The following is a 23,254-nucleotide window of genomic DNA, read 5'->3' as shown; positions in this document are numbered from 1 at the left end:
AATGAAAAATTCAAATATGTAAGGTGTTGTTAAAAAATAGTAATTTTTTTTTTCTCGAAATATGTTTTATATATTCACAATCTTTATGTATGAAAAAATTGCGGGGTTTCTTTAGAAATGAGCACTCCTGGGACCTAGGAAAAGTTTTCTTCTTTTTGACAGATTAAATAATTATAATAAAATAAATTGCTTTTAAATTGAAAAAGAAGCCCCTTCCTAGAAGGTTTGTATCATAGTTATCTACTTAGATAAAATAAAATCTTTAACGCTCCTTAATTAACATTCTACTGTGAATGATTATATTCAAATTTAAATCATTTAAATTGATTTAATTATTTACCCAAAACTGTGTTACAGAAACTATATTCATTTCTTAAGAAATCTTGAAAGTCTACTAAGACTTTTGGGAATTAATCTACAGATACAGAGGGGATACTTTATTGAAATCAGTCGTTTACCCCTTGGAATCGTGAATTGAACATTGCTTAATTAAAGCAATGTATTTCTATTATTAACAATTAAATGTTAGATCCTGGTTATAATTTTCAACCCAATCGATTTCTTAGATTGCGTACGTGTGATAATAGTTACAGTATAGAACAGGTTTCAGGTTATCGTCAGTGATAGCAGTGTTGGGAAGTTAAACGATTTAATCTAATTGCTGTAAAATTTTGTACTTACAGATGAATAAATAGAATATTTGAAGAATGGGCGGTATACGGAGAAAAATCCCTAAATTTATTGATTCTTTAAGATTGTATCTAAAAGCTGGAGCTGGTGGAATGGGATATCCAAAGTATGGAGGTGTTGGTGGAGCCGGAGGAGATATCTATATAGTTGCAAAAGAAGGTTGTTAATTTTAGAAATTTAGTTGGATTAAAAAAGGTATTTACTCTTGTTTTTACTTTTAAATGTTTTACGATAGGTTCTACTTTGAAGGAAATTAAAAACAAATTTCCAGAGAAAAGAATTGCTGCAGGCAATGGAAGTAATGCTCACCAACGCTGTATTGTTGGTCTTAAAGGAAGGGATGTAACAATACAAGCACCTTTAGGAATTGTACTGTACGATCAAGTTGGGAATAAAGTAGGTAGGTCATGTTTATTATTCGATTTTTTCCTGTTTCTTTTATTGTAAGATGAAATATTGCAATAGTGTCAAATTTAAGGTACGGAATTTTTCCAGAATACGTTTGAGTTTTTGAGGATCCAACCATTCCTTGAGAGCCAAACGGCGCAACTGGAAGTTTCCTATAACTTTACTGAGTAGAATTTACATTTTTTGAAATTTTCTCGAAATTGGTTCCCACAAGTTTCTTAGGTACAATCTCCCGAAAAATATTATCGAGATTTAAATTCAACACTAAAATTCCGAGTTTTTAGAAATTTCCCTTTCTCATTCCACATATACATACTAATTCTGCTAATTTATAGTAATTAACAATACAGTTCTAACCGATAGAATGATATTTTATCGTATATCACTATTTTCAAACAGGTGAACTCAACCAGGAAGGAGATAGATATAGAGTTGTGGCTGGAGGATTAGGAGGCTGCCCTGATACTGGATTTTCCGGGCTGAAAGGAGAATCTCAATTAATGACATTGGATTTGAAATTAATTGCTGATGTCGGTTTGGTTGGTTTTCCTAATGCAGGCAAGTCAACATTGATTTCCAAATTGTCAAACGCAAAGCCGAAAATTGCTTCTTATCCTTGTAAGATCATTTTATATTATTGGTTTGAAGTTCTAGTGTTATAATTTTGTAATCACTTTTTGTAGCAATATTCATTATTTACATTCTCTTATTGTTTCTAAGTTAAGTTTACTCCTGATTTCGAAAATATTTTTTAGAACTGAAGATTGAGATATGTAAATATCTGACGTTAGATTGAATTGTGGGAATGTTTCGTCCAAAATTTGTCAGATATTTTCATTCCCTATCAAAATAGGTCTCTCGAAATTAAAAGATATGTGGATATAAAGTATTGTGGAACCCTCTTGTTGGGCACTTTATTCCAAGAGCCAGATAAATATTTTTTATATTTATTCTGATGTCTAGCTAATTATTAGATTGGTTTCTTGCTACAGAAGAAATCAAGGTTTTGACGAATTTGCCAATTTGAGCTAACTATCCTTAGAAAGAAATTTACTTTTAGACTTACACGAATCCTTTTAGACACCTTCAGAAAGATATGTTGCTAGCGACTAAAAATATAATTCAGTAGTATTTAATGTGTACTGGTATTCCATTTTGGTTCTATTGTTGCGTCAGATTGAACACCAATATTGAAAAATCTGTTAAATGAAAAAGCACCTTGGCAGACTTCGTTTCTAGAAATGTCCTCGAAAAAGGCATAAAAAGTTTTCATAATACTTGACCAACTAATTGCGAGACGTATGGTAACATTACCTACTTAAAAACAAAAATCTGGAAACTATGATTATGTTTTTTGTAGGGAGTAGCTGAGACTACTGCTTCTCTGCAAAATTCTAGTTAATTTTAGTAAATCTACTGAGTAATATTAGAGACAACTAAAGTTACAAAAAAAAAATGTATGTCATGACCTAAAACTTTGATTGTTGTCCTTAGAGAAAAGGCAGAGAGTGTATATTTTTATATTTAACTATTAAATAATAGATTAAGACTCATTGACTATTTGTTCCTATATTCTTTAATAAGAAGCTGTAATTTATTCTTTTCAGTTACGACAGTTCAACCTCAACTAGGCATAATCAAATACAGTGACGATCGCAGCATCAGTATAGCCGATCTACCTGGGCTAATCGAGGGTGCACATATTAATGTTGGAATGGGTCATAAATTTTTAAAACATATTGAAAGAACCAAATTACTTTTAGTCGTGGTAGATGTAGGAGGGTTCAGACTTAGTACAAAGTATTCAAGTAGAAGTTGTCTTGAAACTATTATACTTCTAAATAAAGTAATTTTTTTTCTCTCTCTTTTTCAAGCAGTGGCGTTCCCAACTTTTTTTTTTGTGTAAATATTTTGTTTTTTGTTGCAAATGCGTGACGGTTTTGTTTAAGAACTTTTCATTAATTTAGGATTCATCACAACCATTTTTATAATGTTCCCAGGAATGTATTTACAATTAGATAACATGTTCTCTTTCAGTTTCTATGGTTTGCTACAACAAGTAAATTCACAGAAAATTTTGTCTCAGTATTTAATAATTAATTCAGGTCATTTTAATCGACTTGTGATAATTTGGAGCTTTAAATATTTATTATCCACACATATTTCTTAGACTGTGCGTATCTGCGATTGAGTGCTGCGAAGCAAATAGTATTAGATTCTCGTATGGCTTCTAAAGAGAATAAAGAGTGAGAGCTCGAAGGTCTGCCCTAATCCGAGATTTGATATCTTGGTAAGCTAAGAAAGACTGTCCCCAGTCTTTCAGAAGAGCTAGTTACACTTCATTGTGCCTTTTGACTGTAAGAGAAGGATAATCAACTAGAGTCGTAATTTTCTCATATAACTGGTCTATTCGGAGTTAATCCTAGAAGTTAAATCAATACACTATGAAACTCACTTGAACAAAACTGGAAGGGTTCTCCTAAAATAATGCTTTAACAGACTTCTGGGACGCGATGACGAGACTGAGTGGTTAACCTCTAGGAGAATTACGTTTTTTATGACCATGGAAAACGTATTTATATTTTGAGAGGTTTAATTTGGGTGCGTCACTGCACTCTAGTAGTACTCATAAAAAATATTCTTAAAAAGATCTGTTAGTAAAGTTAATCTTTTTTTTTTCAAGGAATTAGAGCTTTATAAGCAAGAATTATTAAACTATCCAGCCATATTAGTTGTCAATAAAATGGACCAAAATGGTTCACAGTCAGTTTATGAGGAAATTTGTGAGACTGTTAAAAATTTAGAAGGTTGTAACACTTTGTTTTTATTTTAAAAACCTAAAAAATATCCTTTTATCTATCATCAGATTAAAACTATTTATTAATTTTTGTTAAAGGTGTATTTCCGGAAGTACCTGAAACAATAAGACCAGCACAACCATTTGAATTTCAAAGAGTTGTTGGTATATCAGCTAAAAATGGTGATGCTAAAGAGATAAATCTAGTAAAAGAACATATTCGAGAAGTATTAGATCAAAATATGATTGAAAACAATGATCAAGATCTTGCTTTGGTAAAATATTTTAATACTGTATTAAAAGAAAAAGGACCTAAAATTGTATAATACATTTATTTATTTTTTAATTTTTTTTTTAAACACATTTGTTCTTTCTAGAGTTCTTCCTTAATTCTGCGTATTGTTCATTATGCAATTTTATATTGTATAATATATTCTCACCACTCTTTGAATTTCAAGGAATAGACTGTGAATTGGGATACCAAAGTAATTAATCAATTTTCTGTTTCGTTGCCTATTTAATTTCAAATAGTAATCTACAAGCATTGATGGTATTATAAATTTAGGAAAATCTGTTAATCAGGAGTGGTCTAACTACGTTCCTTTAGTGGGGTTGGATTAATTAATTTCCAAAAAAAAGTTTGGTACAATTTTTTCGAACTTTCTACACTTGCTGCCCATTTGTACAACTTTTATTTTAATTATTATTTATTTTTATTATTATTATTATTTTTTTTTTTTGAAAAATTCGATTTAGTCTCATTTCTGTGAAACGTATACACTTATTACATATTTAAAATTAATAATGATTAAATACGCAGATTTTTTTTTTTATATATTGGTGTGTGTATATAATTAAATTCGTCTGTTTTTAAGCACGAATGGTAAGTTTCAAGAAAAGATAATAACATAAACATCGTTAAAATAAAGTCATGTGAATAATATGTTCGTACAATTTTTTTGTATCGGATTCTTCACAATTTAAGAGGCTAGAAAAAAAAAAAGCCCCATAAATAAAATCTAAAAATACCTACACGTCTCAAATAAATCGTCTAATCGCCCAAAAAAAAATTTGTTTATATTCTGAGAATATCTCTAAATGTATATCTTGAAAAAAGCAATTTTAAAAAATTTGACACGATTGCATTTAAAAAAAGAAATTTTAAAAAACTTTTTGTTCAAGGTATCATTTTGTACAGGCGTTTATTTGTTTTTCATTGTTTATAGAAATTCACTCTTATAAAAACCGAATAACTTTTAAACACTTGAATTTATAGGATTGGAAAGAAATCTTAAGAGGCCTATTAGTGAATCTTTCGTCTGTGAAGCTAAATTTAATAATGCATTAATTTAACACTTAAATAATCAGGAGTAAAACCAAAAGATTTAAAAAAAAAAACTAAAGTTTTAACAGTATTAGGCCACTGGATTTTGAATATTCGAAGCAATTAGGAAAGTTATGTGAGTACTATTTGTTCTTTACTTTCAATTACAGGCACATTGTGTCTATAAATATAACAGATACTATAAATACAGCAGTCAGTTGATAAGCGGGTTAGATACAGACAGAGATAAGTGGATATTATCTCCAATAATACCTTACAATCTCATGTATTACTGAATAATCTAAATACATTATAATAGTCAGCTTAGGTACTTTCTTCAACTTTCACTTTTACAAATGCAATCTATCTTCTTCCTCATAGACCACAATTTACATTTATGAGATCCTATAAAAACCCCACTCCTTTACAAATAAAGGTGGGGCGTATACCTTGGTTCCAGTCAGATCTCTGATTGCCTCTGCCCATTTATTTGCTGTTAAGTGACTAGTGTTTAGCCGCATAATCAGTTACTGTGAAAAATAATTTTAAATGTATTGTTCTGTTCGAGAATTGTTCATTTTAAATAATTGGTCAATATAGAATTGTGGGAAAACTTCTTAAAAGTGAAATAATTTATTCTAATTACCATTGTAAGTTATTTAAATTAATTGTTTCTTTCTATATATATGCACATAGTGTGCGATGTTGGCAAGTATATAGTAATATTAAAGATCAAATTTGGTTCTAAGTTTCTAAATTTCGAGAAAATCACATCACCAGAAATGACAATTATAAGATTTTTCTTGTATTGTTCCTCGTTTTTGGTGACTGATTCATTAAAGAATATGGAAAATTTATGATATATTAAGTTAATAGCATAAGCCCTGAAAATGACCTAGTCCTTAGATCGAAAACTTGGTAAAAAATAAAAAGTGTAGTTCTTTTGTTTCTGATTGTGTAACTTTTTCGATTACTATTTACTTTAAACTTCATGCAATTATTTTATGAGCGTAGATGTACAAATGTTATTCGTCATTTTGGAAGGGGAAGAGTAGATGTTTTTCTCTAACGTATAGTTCTATCTATTGTGGTGAATGTGATGCTAAAATCGAGTTTAAAGAAAAGTCTACAGCCGAAATTCACTCTTGATCACTTTCTCGAAAGTGTCTCCAATTGTTAATTAGAGAAATTTATAGTGAAGTATGTTTACTATAGTTGTCTCCGTCCACGACACCAATTTGAACGTAAAGCCCGCTCGAAATTGCTTCAGGTTTTAAAAAAAGTCAATAGCTCCCCGATTTGAATCATAAGCGCATCTAGTGAGGCATCTTTTAAAAAGCTCTGGTTTAAGCCACATTTTTGCATAATCTCTATAGATTAATCAAGGTAAAGAAGGATTTTAAAAAAATTAACTTTTTTGGAATTCAGTTAATATAAAAACGTATAAAATTAATTTTGAATTTTGTAGCGTTCGCATCACTGCATCGCTTCCTCTCTTTCAGCATTAATAATATGTACCAGTTACTCTTTAGTCCTTATGTTTTTATTAAATATTTATGATCACTTTCTAATAAAATAATGACATTATTCAGTACTTGTCCATTAAATCTTATTTATATTTATTATCAGGAAGTGAAATGTAACATGCATAATTAATTCCCATAGTTTACTTTCTATATTTCATAATTTCCACTCCGACAGCTATAGAATAAATATCATCCGAAGTCGGCCGCTTTAACTGTTACTGTATCTGACAAAGTATTAATGATATATTAATATGATGAGTTTTAAAAAATAAAAAGTGTAGTTCTTTTGTTTCTGATTGTGTAACTTTTTCGATTACTATTTACTTTAAACTTAATGCAATTATTTTATGAGCGTAGATGTACAAATGTTATTCGTCATTTTGGAAGGGGAAGAGTAGATGTTTTTCTCTAACGTATAGTTCTATCTATTGTGGTGAATGTGATGCTAAAATCGAGTTTAAAGAAAAGTCTACAGCCGAAATTCACTCTTGATCACTTTCTCGAAAGTGTCTCCAATTGTCAATTAGAGAAATTTATAGTGAAGTATGTTTACTATAGTTGTCTCCGTCCACGACACCAATTTGAACGTAAAGCCCGCTCGAAATTGATATATGATGTATGATATAGTAATGATATATGATGAGTTTTCACACACCACTTTTCTACTGCTATTTTTGAAGTTTGAACTCACTAATTTTCTTTTTAAACTAAGAAAATTGAGTCTTATTTGATTTTTATCAACATTATACAATTTCCAACTGGTATATTACACTGAAATGTTACAGGAAAGCGTACCTCGAGAACTGTTCTATTAAGAATTTTGCTAGAAAAATGATAAAAGTAAAAGTTATTTGTATATAACGGATGTACACGTTTAAAGAAAAGCCTGGAAACCATTTTCTATGAAGTAACAATCCATTAAGCAAAGAGGTATGTCCGGTTGAATAATTTTCTTTAAATTCGATTTCACTTATATCTCTATCCCCCTTCCTTTTAAGAGGAACGTACATTATAGAGAGAGAAAAAAAAAATGACTCTCGCAGAAGTAACCTCAATTGAATTTTGACAATAACTTCAAATTTGATGAATCGTTAAGGTGCAACGATCACACTTGACAATTAGCTCTTCGATAAAATGTGGAAACCAGACGTTCCACACTATGATATAGATTTTTCAGGGTTCCATCCCCTAAAGCGGCTTTTGCGATTTTATATAAATTTAGTGGACATATTACGCATTAATAATTCTAAAAGTTTTTTTTTAAAAACATTTTTCCGAGAAAATTTGATGAATGCTTCTGGAGTTTCCTCAAAGCGACGTATCTTGAATGAACTCATCGTTTATTAAATATTAGTAAGAATTGAATATTTAACACAATTTCAAATTTAAAAAAAAAAAAAGTTGCTGGCCAAGAGTATTATTCCACTGAACATATGTTCGTATTTTTTAAAGCGATATTTCTAATGTGGTACGCTTAAAGTGCGCATATACAATATTAAAGACACTACTTTTTAGTGTAAATAGTAAGTTTCCAAGAAAACTTTATTATGTAGACTGTGATATGTCTTGTGAGTATTCGCAACTTATTTTTTTCCCACAAGGCCATAAGTCCTATTACCAATTAGGATGATATATAATTACCTGTATTATATATCATTATAAAACCTCACAATAACGCGATAAATAAAATTTAAAATAACAACCAAAAATCAAATTAGTATCGCAAAACATCTCAGCCATCTAACCAGGCACTTTTTGCTCTATATAAGCAAAATTTGAGAAATTTTTTCAAGAGAATTCCTTTCTACACAAGTGCGACTTAAGAGAGTAAATTTTTGGCATATTTTTATAGTGGAGCAAGAAAATGTTTAAAACAGCAGGAAAACGCTTTACATTATTTCTAATTATTACAAGAAGAAAAGAACCGTACGGTCCAAATACGCTAATCTATATACTTTTGCTCTAATTCTGTCTTATAATTTTTTTAAAAAAAGATACAGACTAATATTTATTTATATGTACGTGTTTATTAATGTTTAGAAGTACAAACAGTAATAAATTCAAAACACAACTGGCTTTAGTCACAACCGTCTACCAGGAGTTGTCTTTTTACATTGATTATTCCAAATCAGTAAAACTAAAAATAATAGCTTGCTTCAAAAACAATATAAATTAATGAGTAAATATTTAAAGTAAGTTCAGATAAAAAATAAAATTTCATTGTTCAAAAAAGAAAACAAAAAAATATCATACCACGCTGGACTCACCGGTTCTCGTCTAATGCACATTTCTTTATCGTTGTATGGTTCCAAAATTTCATTAAATCAATTTAATTAATGAATTAAAACATCGCATTACCGGTTAATTAGGGTTTCCAGATCTGAGATTGTAATAATCCATTTTCCCGTGTCCTAAAAAAGTACCACACATAAAATAATAAATATAAACATTGAATAGTAAATAATTTCATAAATATTTATATTGAATATATTTTCTGGCAAATTTATTTTATTTTCTGTAAACTTCCTGTTCCTAATACATTAATTGTAAAAGTTCAATGTTTAATTGAATATTGTGCATCATCAAATTGAGTAACTATTTTACTCTTTCGTAAATAGCAAAATTAACTATTGAAACTAAACTGTTAAATAAATGAAGGATCTTGTTTAAAATATTACACAATGTTCACCTACTCCTTATTTAGATTTTAACTATTTTTGGTTGAGGGTTTCAGATTGCTGAGTTGTTTGAACCTAAAAGAGTCTCTTAGTGGGGCAAATTCGGAATAATAAGTTTTAACTTCCTGTTATTTTTCGTTAGAGTTCCAGTTTTTCTTGGAGTCTGGGCTCCTCAAAATGAATATTTTTGGTGAAAATTCTTATTTAGAAAATTTGACAAGATTCCAGTACTTTCTTTACCTGATTAGAGAAAGTAAAAATTGCAAAAGAGAACAAGTGCTTCTTAGAGTTATTAATAAATTTTAAATTAGAACCTAATTGCACGCCCAATTCGTTTTTCTTTTATGTTATTGAACATTACTTCTAAATGCTTGTTAATTATTTAAACCAACTATATTGTAATTTATAAACAAGAAATATTCTTGTTTACATATCTTCAAAGGTTACGTAATTTGTTTAACTAGTATTTCCGTATATATTTACAAGGTTACTCCTGCAAACACTTTCTCTACGATGTGCAATGCTATGGCAACAACAGTCTTAAAGAAGTTTTTGTCTATTTATGTATGACTATGGTTACACATTGTGTACTCCTGTTGGTCTAAAGTTATTTTATTTTTAATGCAAATTTTAATAAAAGGTATTTCTCGCCTCAACGAAGACTCACAAATCCGCGTTAAAAATATTTTCGTATTTAAGTTAATTTATTTCTAAATAGAAGTCAAATTGTGCAAACAATGCTCAGCTGATTTCCGTAAATGCATTGATAAATTTCATTTTAGCAATGAACTTAGAGCTAGAAAAGCAATTTATAATGTCGCCGCGTGGATACAAGGTGTCTGTGTACAGAAATATATATTATTTAAAAAAAAAAACTCCCTCAAATCAAAATTTAATAAATTTTTGATTTAATTCTACTTTTCAAATAGAATTCCATATAAAAAGTTTTCTCCCCTTTCTTTTTGAGTTTGAGTAACATATACATATGTGTGTGTACAGTTTAGCTTAAATTTTACATTCCTGAAATGGGCCCTGACTATAACTAGCGAAGCCTTTGTGCGGTGCACACTTTGTCCCCCCTCTCGCAATAGCCATGCTTTTAACATTCCATCCTTTACATAAAACACAACATACTTCCATCGGTAACGGGTAGTCCATAACCTGCAACACTTAGGTTATTAAAGGGAAGATAATGCTTAGCAACGTCAGTGAAGTACATATATGGCCTGTGATTATCTAGTTCATAAATATTCAACCTGTAGTTTTATCTGACCATTCAAGCGAACATTGTCACTCTTTGACAATACTGACAATCTTTGTGCGCACCGAGTTAAATTCTTTATGAATAAGGTAATGGAGAAAAAACACACTTCAAATCTTTCATCTGGAACTACTAACTTTTTACCATAACAAACTTATTCTATATTTTCTGTAAATAATTTGTTTAATTATCTTTGCACCTGTTACTTTCTGGAATAAATAGAATCATCTGGTTGCCGCGCTCACTCATAGACCACCGCAAGTTCATTGACATCGCCCATCACAAGCTACAAACAAAAATTAATAAAAAGCCGAGTCGGTTGTGTTAAAGAAATCGATAATTTCCATCGATTTAATCTTTAATAAATGAAGTCAGTTTGTTGACTGAATAATATTTATAGATTTATACCTGTTACAATATTTTTCTGTTGACTAGTCTCGTAAGTGTAATGAAACTAACTACAATCAAAAACAGGACTTGTTTCATTTATAGTAAAACATTCTATGGCAGATTTTATTTCAAAAATATTGTAATTTCACATTAACTTAGTAATTTTTGTGTTACACTAAATCGGCACCTTAAGGGGAAACCTACCTACTCCTGTAACAATTTTTGATTTACACAAAGATAAGCGAACTATTCTTACAGCAAAGTGTAATTTCTGTTAAGAGGTTTTAATTATCTAAGTTCAGGGTTTCACAAAGATTAAGTTTCAACATGCTGTGTTCATTAAGTTCTTAGATACTTGAGAAAAAAATCACCATTTTGGGCACAGGGTACCTCTAAACGGATATTTGTTTCGAACTCAAAGAATGTCAAAAAATGCTGTATAGATGACAACAAATAGAAATCGTCAATAAGATTAATCATGTAATTCACCCTTTTTATTAAGAATGTTTTAATATCATGTTAATTAATTAACAAAATTTGTCAAAAATTTAAACTTTTAAATACGCATAAGTTTAGCTAATTGCAACCAATAGTCATTAAAACAATTATATATATTTTTATAAAAAGTCTAGGTCTTGCACAGTTAATTTTATGAATTTTTTACTGTAAAATACATTAAAACTAGTGCTGTATTATGTATATCTAAAAAAGTACTCGAAACTCTAATCTCTTTTGTGCAAAATGTAAAGAGCAAAACCTTGTCGTAAGTTGTAACTTCACTTAGACGTTTTTATCTCTTTTTTTAAAAAAAGCGACCACATCCTGTTTCTTTCTTTTTCTCTTTTTTTTTTTTTTTTTTTAAAGAAAAAACAGACAAAATAATAATTTATATACATTTATTTCTCATAAGTAAAACTAAACCATCATTTTCTACTTGTTGCCCTTGAACCTGTCTCCCACTTATAGTAGCTAGTTCTCTCAACCAGTACTTCCTTGACCGATTCTTACTTTTTTTTTTTTTGCGCACGCAGGTAGCTCCAACCTCCAACTATGCTGAAACTTTGGGAATTGTTCAGTTGTCAAGTGATTAGAGTAGCGGCAGGTGTTGCTGGGTTGCTGTTAGCATTCATCACTTTGGCCATTAAAACTTATAATTGTGTTACATTAGGAATTTGTAAGAGTGACAAAGAAATGAATGGAAAAACTGTGATTATTACTGGAGCTAATTCAGGTAAGTTTAATTCATTTATTTCTTTATTTTTAACATGTGTTTACTATCTTCAGTTCACTGAATTACGTCTATATTATTATTACCACACTAATGGATGTTTCAATTTTTATTTATTACTTTGTTGTGTACATTATAACGGTATCTCTTAACGAAAGGTAACGGACTTCTAGCATTGTTCAGTCATCAGTGTCATAATGTTTAAGTTTTTGTTAACTTAGTTATTTATCTATCGTTTATGATGTAGGAATTGGATATGAAACAGCTTTGGACATTGCTAAAAGAGGAGCCCGTGTAATAATGGCGTGCAGAAATATGGAATTAGCTCAGAAAGCTAGAGGTATTTACATTCATTTTAATTTTTTTAATTACTCCTTTTGAAATTCATTTGCCAATTTAAAATGAAAGAGTACTTTAGAAAAATGTGTTATGCTGCTGCCCTTATTTGAAAACAATGTGGTAAAACTTCCAATTTTTGTGACCTGAAGTTTGTCCAACAATTTAAACACAATTTACAAATTTTTCATAGATATTTTAATATATTTGGAATGTCATTATCACCTTTACACAGAGCATCGAAGCCACTTTTATTACCGATCATAGCCGGAGCCTCATCAGTGGTTATTTGATGATACCAACCTGCAAATTGGAAAATATGTACGTGCAACATAATTTTTTAATAAATCGAAGATTTATCCCTGACCTCTTGTGCGTTCATGCATTGGAATAATAGTCAATAATTCTTCTGTGGCCAACATATCGACGAAAACTATTCGCATAAAAATTCATATTTTCATGTAAAATATCTTCAAGATTTTGGCTAATTTCTTCGGTTCTATGTATAACTGCGTTTCGCAATAACGACATATTTTTGATTGATGCCATTATTTCCGATTTATTTTTAAAATTTTGAAACAACACTTCATCAGCTTTAATAAAAGTCTCCTTCCATACTCCTCCATCTTGAAATGGTTTATTATGTTTAATTAAAGTAGCAGCAACTTTGAATGAGGAAATCGTAGCAGTCTTCGAGCTCGTGTTTGGTTAGTGCCATCAGTTGTTGCATTTTTGCCTTTCTTATCGCAGTAACACGTGGATAATCTTCTTCATAATTTGTATTAACTGTTTTTTAACGTTTGCTTTCTTAGGCAAAGCTACTGTAGCATTGCAAATAAAACACACCCATTTATCTTTCATCATAGTAAAGAAATAATCTTCTTCCCATTCACTGTGATAATTATAAATTTTCATTTTTTCCAGCCTGTACTTGGTTTATTCATTTTTTTAAAAAAATGTGGTTAAATATTAATAACATTTAAAACAATAAATAATAACTAACATACCTGCTTCTGTTCGCTGCTTGAATTAATTAAAAAAAAGAAAAACTAAAATTTAAAGTAAATACAAGTGCACAAACAAAGAATATCAAGTGGATTGAAGTCAATACTGCCTTTTATTTGCTCAAGCATTGCAAATACAATGAATTTAAAAGTTAACATTTGCGTTGTTCATCAGGATAAATAGTATCAGACAGTCTATTATTGTAAGAATAAATTATCGAATTTAGATTTTCAAACATTAATTTTAGTGAAAGCAAGTTGTTCAATTTTAGCTTCGCGAGCTACTTTAAAAATCTTTGCGATCGACTTGTTGGCCACCCCTGCTTTATAGTGAAGCCTCCCCGGCTAAAATTATAGCCTGGTTCTTTGAGGAAAGAGTAGATAGACTTTTAGAAGGGAACCTAGTTAAGACGTCTTCATTGAGAAAATTGTAGAAACCGTGTTTTCGTGAAAATTCGAAAGAATGGAAATTTGGGAGACTCAATGGTATCAAAATGGTGTAGTCAATACCAAACTTATCCCAAACTCCTATTTTAATAAAATAGGGAACCTGTTTATAAATCTCCGACTTCCAATCCTGTATCGGAGTTTTTGGTATTGGTTCCAGAATTTAGTTAATTTATTAATTTTTTTAAATTCCTCTTTTATTCTGCATATTTTTTAAATTTTGAATTAATTATTAATAATCCCTTTTATTGTTAAGCTAGTTTAACAACTTATTTTCTTTGAAGTTGTTATAGAGCTTGAAAAACTTCCAAACTTGGTCTTAAACTTCTCACCGATTCTAGCCAGTTTATTCAAATTATTAATATAATTACTACATAAAATACTAAAAGTTGCAGAAATATAATTTTTGAAATAATACGTGATTTGAACTGTTGGCTGTTGAGTGAGAATTTTCCGTCTATAATGAATGTTTGAATGATTGATCTAATAAATTCAATTATGCTTGTCCCATTTAGGCCAATGTAGGAGTAGGAAGCCCGAGTTTCTAATAGTCGTTTTCGTTACTTACAACAAATTCATTATTTTACATTAGCTCAACTAATAATTGACCTTTTGATCCATTCTATTAACCAGCGATCAATCTTTTAGATTTAGACTCTTCCCACCTTAATAGCCAAACTTGCTTGACACTGCAAAAGCTGAACATTTCTTTCTACCGTTCTCTTCCATTGTAGAACTCTCTTTTTTACAACTTCTCATAGAATACGTTTAAATATGCGTACATACGTATGTGTATTCTCTGCAACACTCCTGCAATGTCTCAAAATGTTCCGTAGTTCTGTGCATGAATGTATTATTACCGCCAAATACTTTGACTCACTACAGTGTGAATGTTCAGTTTTAGGTTTTGGAGACGTGTCAAAATATTAGAATTATGTCACAAAGTTTTCGCCATGAAAATAAGTTGCTTATATTTAAATAATTATTACGATATCACCTATTACAGTGATGGGTAAACTACGACCCGCGGGCCAACTCCGGCCCGTCACATATTTCGTAATAATAATTAAAAATAACAATTACACTAGCAATGTAAAAATTCAAGTTTTTAATAATAGTTGAAAAATTGGGGTAACATTGCAAATTTTGAAGACAAGCTTAGGAATTATGAAGATAACTTGAGGAAAGTTCATGGCGATTTAGAATGAAGATTTTTAAGACTTCAATGCAATTGAAAAAGATTTAGATATTTTCAGTATGCCTTTTAATGTATACTGTGAAGTAGTGAAACCTTACTTGCAGCTTGAATTGATTGAACACCAATCTAATAATCATCTCAAACAATTATTTCTAAATGTTCCAAAATTAGAGTTCTACAAGTGCTTGTCGAAATCCAGGTTTTCAAATTTAATATCTCATGCACAGAGAATTAGTGCAATGTTTGCATCTTCATATAATTGTGAGCTGTTTTTTTCCCCCATAATGAAACTTAGAAAAAGCTGTGTCAGAAATAGATTGACGAATGAACACCTCAGTTCACTCTGAAGAATAACTAAGTCCCTATTTGAACCAAATTATGACGAATTATTATCAAAGTACTCGCAGCTTCATACATCGTATTAGATTAATTTTGGTATTATAAAAATGTCTTACTCACTTACTGTATTTTTTTAAAATTGAAATCTTTCCTTTTCAGCCCGCTCTTAAAAACGTTTGCCCATCACTACACATTTATGATATATATCTTAATTCAGGTTCTTTTGCAAAACAATAAAAAATCCAATTCAGTCCCAAATTTTGTAACTATTGTTTATAAAATCACAATTATTTATTACGTCTGCTATGTTTCGGTTGTTTTGCCATTCGTCTTTAACAAACTCAATTTATACAAAAATATTAATGAGTAATTTTTTATTTATTTATTTTTATGAATATAAATATTTATCCAAGATTGTCTGTGTTTGTAATTAAAATAATTGTGTGTTTAACTTTTTTTAAGCATAAAATTCAAATTTTACAATTCTTTTTTATTTATAATGTACATACATCATACATAAGCAATTTATACATACTATCATAACTGTTAATTTAATGTAAAATGAAGAGTAATCTCCAATACTCAAAACCACATGATTTATTCATGAATAAATTTTAAAATAAAAGTAACGGAGTATATTCCAACCAGCTTCATGACTAATCTTATAATGGAAATTTAAAAGTATTGACAAGATTTATAAATTATATCATTAATAAAAAAGGTTTGTTAAATTTGAATTGAATGCTTATAAAAAATGTAAACAAACATTTAAAATACCTAAAATGATTTTAAATAAATATTTTTCTTCATAAATATAAATATCTAGGTATATTTTTTGCATAGATTCAGGTACATGGAGGGTTAGAAAACAGCGAAACGTAGCCGATGTAGCTTGTTTTAATAAAACAAGTAATGGAGACTATTCTAGTTTTTTCTAAGCTGAATAAAAATTGTATACAAATAAAAAAGCCTTTATAATAAAAAAATTCAAGCATATTATTTTCATTCAATAAGGAAATAAACAATCTTCAAGGCAAGCTCTCTTCAACTATTATGCAATACTAAATTAAAATATTGGTTGTCATAAAGCAAAGGATAGCAATTAGATTTCTACTAACATTGTTTTTTAGCTCAATGAGTATCATATTATACTGTGTCTTTTTTAATAAATGTCCAGACATTAATTCAGGTATAAGAAATAGCCTTGAGTGAATGTACATATTTTGAATCAACGTATTTAAGAGTTTTAGTTAATAAGCTGACCTCTCTCTGGCTTTTAAAAGATTAAATTTTGCAGGTCATTATATTTAATAAAATTTTAAAAATGGTCACTACAATGAAGGGAAATATTTTAATGCAGAAAATATAAGCATATTAAATCTGTCAACACCGCCTGGTAGGTAAAGCTTTAATTTTTCAATTCGGACCATATATATTTCTTTAATCGTCTTTCTCAGTCACTATCGGCTTTATTATTAGAAAAATCTAGTGTGTAAGACTCCACGAACTCTCTATTTTAATGTAATTTCTTTTTAATACATCTCTGGCTAGCATTTAGTTTGTCTTAAATTATTTTTAAACATCAGTGGTAGGAAATGGAATATAATTTACTTATTGGTATTTTATGGGAACCATCTGGGTATTAGCAAGGTTAAAGTAACGACTGTACATTATCATTATCATTGTTCTCCGTTCATCACTTTCCTTTCGAGGGGTACCGTAGCTTTACAATCAAATATTTTTGTTTTTTTTTATCAATTATTAGTTTAGATTTGTTATTTTAAAAGGGGGTTTGACGTTTCCAATAGAATTTTCTCCGAAATAATTCGTTTTAAGGTGTCTTAAAATGGTTTTTAGAAATAGAGAGAGTTTGCTCACGATAGTTATTTTTTGTTAAAACAAAACAAAATTTGATTTACATTGTGAAGATATTTTTTTAATTATTAAGTAAATTTATTTTAATGATTAAAAAAAAACTTCGTATTTAAATAAGTCAATTATTTTTTATAAGATTTCATTAACTTCTCAAGGAAAATTAATTCTTTAATTATTTTCTGTTAAAAATTAATTACATAATATTTTCTTCTATTTTTAGATGTTTGCTGCGTAAAACTTAATTTTAATTTTTTTTGTTAACATCTTCAATTTTTTATTATAACCTTGAATCTTTTTTTCTGCATCCAATAGAATAAATAAAACCATGCAATATATTTCTTTAGGGAAAGTATTGTTCTTCTCAATTACAATCTGCCCATAGGCTCTTAGTTCATTAATTCCTTCCTGAGAATATGTTTTCAAGACCTTACAGATCCTAGTAAAAAGACACAGTGCAAGATTGGCATGGGAATTTGGATCGCTTGGGGAGAAGTGTTTTAATTTTCTTGACTTGCAGTAGTTAGTAGAATAGTAGATTGTACTTCGGAAGAAAAAAAAAACACTGCGTATTGTTCAGACCTCACCCTTCAGAGGGCTTCTCCTCTCAGATCTGCCAAAATATAGATATAAGATAGCCCAGTCTGATACCTTACTGAAAGAACTATTCCATGGTACCTTTTCGTGACATCATGGCAACAAAATTAGGGAGAAATCAGGGAATATATAGATGTTTCTGAACCTATTTGATTGTGAATGAAATATAGTTTAATGGCAAAGAGTAAATAAGGGAAGGGATTAGTTCAGAGGTTAGCGTGTGTAGTGTAACTGCGTTCTAACGCGAAGATCGCGGGTTCAAATCCAGCAGCTGAACCTTAATTTTCTCCTGCTAGAGATTATTATTTACTCTCCGGCGAGCCGCCAGTATACTGAAAAAAGTTCCGGACGCCATTGATCTTGTTGTTGTCGAGCCTTAAATTAGAAAAAAAATAGTAAAAGTACTAAAATGACACAACTGACTGTGATAGGCGTAAACGAGTACGGAATAAGCAAAGTATTAATAAAAGTCTTTGAGGCATAAATAAGCCATTAGAGACCGAAACTTCTAGGAACATACTCTCCTATTAACTATAATGAGAATTGGATTATCTTTTACTAGCCACAACTTAAGAAATCTAAGCATTTTTGCTGATAATTTGTGCTATTTACTCAAAATACTGAAACCTCCAAAAATACAAAGGAAAATTGTGGATTAGATAACCTTCTACAAATTTTAGCTCACTAGTTCCCATGATTTCTTATTTACATTTACGCAAGGTCTCGTTTTAGAAGTAGTTACACTTTTTTGTTATTATTTTTGTTTCTCAGTTTTCTTCGGAAAATATATCCTCGCTGAAAACTAAATTTAGTTGGTTTTATGTGATTGTGCAACACCTCATGTACATATAGTCATTAACAATAAAGTCAGGCAAATTAAAAAAAAGCAATTAAAATTCTGATGGGGGAATTAAAATAATTACGTAATTCTTCTACGTCAGTTCCAAGTGATGTACTTCATTCCACCGATTCATATATCCTATTTTTTGTCTTCTTCATTAAAAAAACAGAGGTAATAAATTATAAACATTTTATCTCAAGATGAAAATGCAATAATAGCTTTATATATGTTAATTGTACCATTTAATACGTGCATTATTCAGTATTTTATGGTTTTAGCGTTGAACATTTTTAGATGCACAAAGACAGTTATAAACCCATCTAAATTAAATATGTTTTAAAATGACAAAACTTTATCGATTTGCTAGATTTAAAAATTGAGTTAATGATGATCAAAAGTTTGACCCCAAAAAAACGAGTGAACATTCACACAATTTTTGCTAAGAGACGCGAGATTTGTCGCTAAATTGAGAATTTGAACTAAATTTAATGTGCTTTAGTTCATATTAGTTATAGTGAAAAAAAGTTATATGAATCGAAGGGAGCATCCTGTTTTAGAAGCCCTTCTTGAAATCAATTTTTATTCTCCTCAACCTTCCTTAAAAGAAATTTTCATAAAAAACTATTTCAATAATAGTTTATTATTTATTTATTTTTTGTCAAACAATAAGTTAAAAAGTAAATTTAAATCTATATTAGAACAAGCATAAATAAAAGTTGTCCATGAAATTAAGTATATATTACATATTAACAAATAGTCAGCAAATGTAGTTTCAGATGAAATCACAATTGAGCTCAAATTCTGTGCGACAATCTGGTTAATTTACGTTTGATAATAAACCGGTCAGAAATACCATAAACATGGGTATTGTGGTGTATAAAATCAATGAATAGTTCAGTAGTATAATAGGATTCTTTAAATTTTAATTATCTATTGGCACTTAGAGATTTCAAACAGAATTGCTATAAATGCATTTCCTTTCCATTCTCAGTTGATGAAATAGATTGCTGTTTTAAATAAAGCAGGTGATGAATGTGACCTTTTTTGTATTCTAAATAGTTCTACAAGCTTCACTATTTAATTGGACGATGGTTTTAAAAAATGTAAGAGCGAAGAGCGATTACTTTAATCTTATTAATCATAAGCTGCAAAAGAAAAAGAAAGTTTACAATAAGTTATAACTTTAGTCATTGTATTAACAAAAATATCATTTCAGATGAAATAGCAACAAAATCCAAAAATGAAAATGTCGTAGTAAGGCAATTGGACTTAAGTTCACCGAAATCTATCAGAGATTTTGCACAAGATATAAATTTAAATGAAACAAAATTAGATGTACTAATACATAATGCTGGAATGGCAACTTTCACTAAAAAAACTACCACTGAAGGTTTAGAAATCACTATGGCCACTAATCAATTTGGACCATTTTTGTTGACACATTTATTAATAGGTTGGTATTTGATTTTTCTTATTATTTAATAGAATAATTTGTTATGAAATGTATTATCTCCTTTGAATTTTCATTCCGCAGATTTATTAAGAAGATCTAAACCGAGCAGAATAGTGATTGTAGCTTCAGAATTATATAGAATTGCTAATGTAAATATGGAAAATACAAATCCGGTAAATGTATTCCCAGTGTATTTATACTATGTATCTAAATATGCCAATATTATGTTTACGTTAGAACTTGCCAGAAGATTGGAAGGAAGTGGTAAGTGTATAATTTATGATACTTCCTTTACTTAGGATGTATCAAATTATTTTGCAAATTCTATTTTGTTTACTTCATTAAAAGAAACTGTACAGTTTTGAAATCTAAATCATGTATATTTTATTTTCTCTTACTAGGTAAGAAAAGTATTGCTAAGATGTCTGGAAATATCAATTTTGATTTTCCTGCAGTCCAAAAACAAAAATTATTTTTAGAAAATAAGTGTGTGGAAATGGATATTTTTGTGTTAAAAAACTGCTCAACTTTTTTTTTAATCTTTGAACATCGTATGATGATGGTGTATATCGCTGATTCAAAACATTTCTCTTGAAAAATTATTTATTGACATTTCTGGAAGAGGAATGCTTTGTAGGTTTTCGTATAAAGTACCATTTCCTTAAAATATACGGTTTTATTTGTTATACTCGTACATTGGAAAGGAAGAGAGTTTGAAGAACACTTTACAAACTAAAGTTCAACTTTATTAAATGGAGTTTTCACTTTCCCGATATATTCGCCTCTAAAATTGTTCCTTCGATGTCACATGAGTGTTCATATCTGATGTTTATGATTCTTCTACACTATATGCTTTCTGATAGCAGAATAAATTCCTTGTATACGACATTGTGGCATCAAAAGTAGCTATTACAAATTTCATCCACTTTTTTAAGCAGGCGAAAAATTTTTTTTTGTCCCACATTTATGGGCAATGTTTCTTTTTTTAAAGAAAATTTATTAAATTAATCTAAACTAAAAAAATAATAATGGAGATAATAGAAAAATAATTGGTAGTTGGACGTAAAGCTCGCCTGAAAAAATAGGCAATTGCTTCACTTTACTTTGAGGGAAACAATCAGTTTGAATTCTAAACTGTTTTGCACAGTTAACATTTTCCCTGTATTAAAAAAAAACGTGTTTTAATTAAATTTTTTTTTGTAGGTGTTACAGCCAATTGTTTACATCCTGGAGTTATTAATTCTGGAATTTGGAGAAGCGTACCATTTCCAATGAATCTTCCATTAAAACTTATAGCAAAAATATTTTTTAAGGTAACATTAACAGCTATTGTTTGATTAATTTGTCTCATCTAAAAATATTTTTGTAAATAAATTTATTATTCCCAGAATGCCGAACAAGGTGCCCAAACATCTATACATCTTGCAGTTTCTGATGAGGTAGATGGTGTGAACGGAAAGTATTTCATGGATTGTAGGGTAAGCGAATACCTCTGATATGAGAACACTTGTTTATAATTTGTCGTTTGAAATTTAATTTTGTTTAAATACCTTACAACTAGAGCAATTTTTTCTTTCTCTACTACTAAGGCCGGGTCAAAATTTCAAAATTTGATTGAATTTTTATTTTTCACCGAAATACACATTATGTGGTGCTCTTAGTTTAAAAAAAAAACAATAGGTACATTAGAATTACATTTGTTGCTAAAATTCTCGAATTTAAAGAATTTTGCTTGATTAAAAGTATTAAACGGAACGATTTCTTTTTAGCTTCTTAGTGCACTACCAGCTTCCAGGCAAGAGTTGTTCCAAGCCGGATAGTGAAGTATTGAGGCAGTCTAACAGTAGTACGCCTGAATTTAGACGCATTGGATCTCCGGCTTATTAGTCCAAATAAGCTAATTCCTCCCCACCTTTGGAGTTGTTGAAGATTTACCCCGATTTATTTCCCTCTCTCTTTTAAAAATTTATTAGACATTTATTTTTACCCAACAAGAGTCTTATTTTTAGACAAATCTGAAAGGAATATAAAAACAAATAGGATACAAAGTACTTTTGTAGTGACTGTTGATTTACTAGTAAGAGTATCTGGAATGTAAACGTTAGGCCTATTAATTAATGAATTTTATTTTTATAGGAGCATTGTTTATCCCGTGGAGTATCTGACATGGCAAGAGCTAGAAAATATTGGGATGTTTGTGAGAAACTTGTGAAGTTGAGACCAGATGATCCAAAAATATAGGAGAAATAGGATACCTATAAATCAGTTAAAAAAAAAATAAAATCAATAGATAATAACGTTTTCAATGTACAAATTGGATTGCGATAAGGATGAATTTCCGAATATGATGTATTAGATAGAGAGCTAATAGAAAAATAACTTGTAATTTCATTAAAGAGGATGGACATCTAAAATGAATGTAAATAATAAAATATATATATTTTTTAATACTTAAAAAAAATTTGTTCAATTTAACAAATAAAATTTTATTTTTATAATTAATATTCTTTGTTAAATTGTGGATATTTGATCCCTTCTTTCTAATATCTTCCGATGTCAGTGTTCTTGAAAAAAGTGTTCAACAGAGCAAGACTCCTTTCATTTATTTATTAAATTTGAGTAATACTTATTTCTTATATTTAACGCCCATTTTAATTAAGTAATACCAAAAATACAACTAATCCTGCTAACTGGTACTAAAACATTAATGCTTCACTTTATTGTCAATTCAACCACTCAATTGTCTGAATTGAAGGGATAAAGGGTTACTTAGGAAAAAGCAAACATCAGGATGGAAGCAACATAGGTTTTATAAAGTATCGGCAAAACGTGTTTTTTGGAGGTAGTAAATACAATTTTTTGATA

General features: G+C 29.4%; 2 protein-coding genes and 1 long non-coding RNA gene across 9 annotated transcripts; 2 read left to right on the top strand and 1 right to left on the bottom strand.

The window, feature by feature from the left end:
- Positions 1-89: 89 nt before the first annotated feature.
- On the top strand, positions 90-12,228 carry LOC141446907 (GTP-binding protein 10). Of its 5 annotated transcripts, none has more exons than XM_074113871.1 (8): positions 90-223; positions 684-849; positions 926-1,090; positions 1,498-1,716; positions 2,706-2,944; positions 3,782-3,905; positions 3,995-4,170; positions 4,273-4,526. In XM_074113871.1, exons 2-8 carry the CDS (start codon positions 708-710, stop codon positions 4,357-4,359), a joined length of 1,152 nt encoding a protein of 383 aa, XP_073969972.1. In that variant the 5' UTR covers positions 90-223; positions 684-707; the 3' UTR covers positions 4,360-4,526. The 5 variants fall into 5 exon arrangements, 4 of the variants coding, with proteins under 4 accessions (XP_073969972.1, XP_073969971.1, XP_073969975.1 ...); XM_074113870.1 differs by lacking the exon at positions 90-223 and adding an exon at positions 413-571; XR_012453991.1 differs by lacking the exons at positions 90-223; positions 4,273-4,526 and adding exons at positions 5,172-5,355; positions 12,106-12,228 and having other exon boundaries at positions 578-849.
- LOC141446921 (uncharacterized) lies at positions 5,609-11,231 on the bottom strand. 3 transcript variants are annotated; one of them, XR_012454001.1, is made up of 4 exons: positions 11,093-11,231; positions 10,884-10,970; positions 9,013-9,156; positions 8,753-8,882 (listed from the first exon to the last, which is right to left on the bottom strand). It is a non-coding gene; the product is annotated as an uncharacterized lncRNA (long non-coding RNA). The 3 variants fall into 3 exon arrangements; XR_012454002.1 differs by lacking the exon at positions 8,753-8,882 and adding an exon at positions 5,609-5,749 and having other exon boundaries at positions 10,884-11,231; XR_012454000.1 differs by having other exon boundaries at positions 10,884-11,231.
- On the top strand, positions 12,125-22,893 carry LOC141446909 (retinol dehydrogenase 14). Its single transcript, XM_074113876.1, has 7 exons — positions 12,125-12,305; positions 12,550-12,642; positions 20,153-20,389; positions 20,471-20,653; positions 21,593-21,702; positions 21,778-21,867; positions 22,526-22,893. The coding sequence occupies exons 1-7, from the start codon at positions 12,125-12,127 to the stop codon at positions 22,628-22,630; spliced, it is 999 nt and encodes a 332-aa protein (XP_073969977.1). The 3' UTR covers positions 22,631-22,893.
- Positions 22,894-23,254: the final 361 nt, after the last annotated feature.

Source organism: Rhodnius prolixus, unplaced genomic scaffold (genome assembly GCF_049639745.1).
Source record: "Rhodnius prolixus isolate KJV_2025 unplaced genomic scaffold, Rpr scaffold_7, whole genome shotgun sequence".
Taxonomy (NCBI): domain Eukaryota; kingdom Metazoa; phylum Arthropoda; class Insecta; order Hemiptera; family Reduviidae; genus Rhodnius; species Rhodnius prolixus.
This window is presented reverse-complemented; position numbering and strand designations above follow the sequence as displayed.

Coding starts and splice junctions, on each gene's coding strand:
- LOC141446907 (XM_074113871.1), top strand. CDS start 708: ATGGGCGGTATACGGAGAAAAATCCCTAAATTTATTGATTCTTTAAGA. Junction 1,091..1,497: donor TCAAGTTGGGAATAAAGTAG/GTAGGTCATGTT, acceptor ATTTTCAAACAG/GTGAACTCAACCAGGAAGGA. Junction 4,171..4,272: donor ATGATCAAGATCTTGCTTTG/GTAAAATATTTT, acceptor TGTTCTTTCTAG/AGTTCTTCCTTAATTCTGCG.
- LOC141446909 (XM_074113876.1), top strand. CDS start 12,125: ATGCTGAAACTTTGGGAATTGTTCAGTTGTCAAGTGATTAGAGTAGCG. Junction 12,643..20,152: donor ATTAGCTCAGAAAGCTAGAG/GTATTTACATTC, acceptor ATATCATTTCAG/ATGAAATAGCAACAAAATCC. Junction 20,390..20,470: donor GTTGACACATTTATTAATAG/GTTGGTATTTGA, acceptor TTCATTCCGCAG/ATTTATTAAGAAGATCTAAA.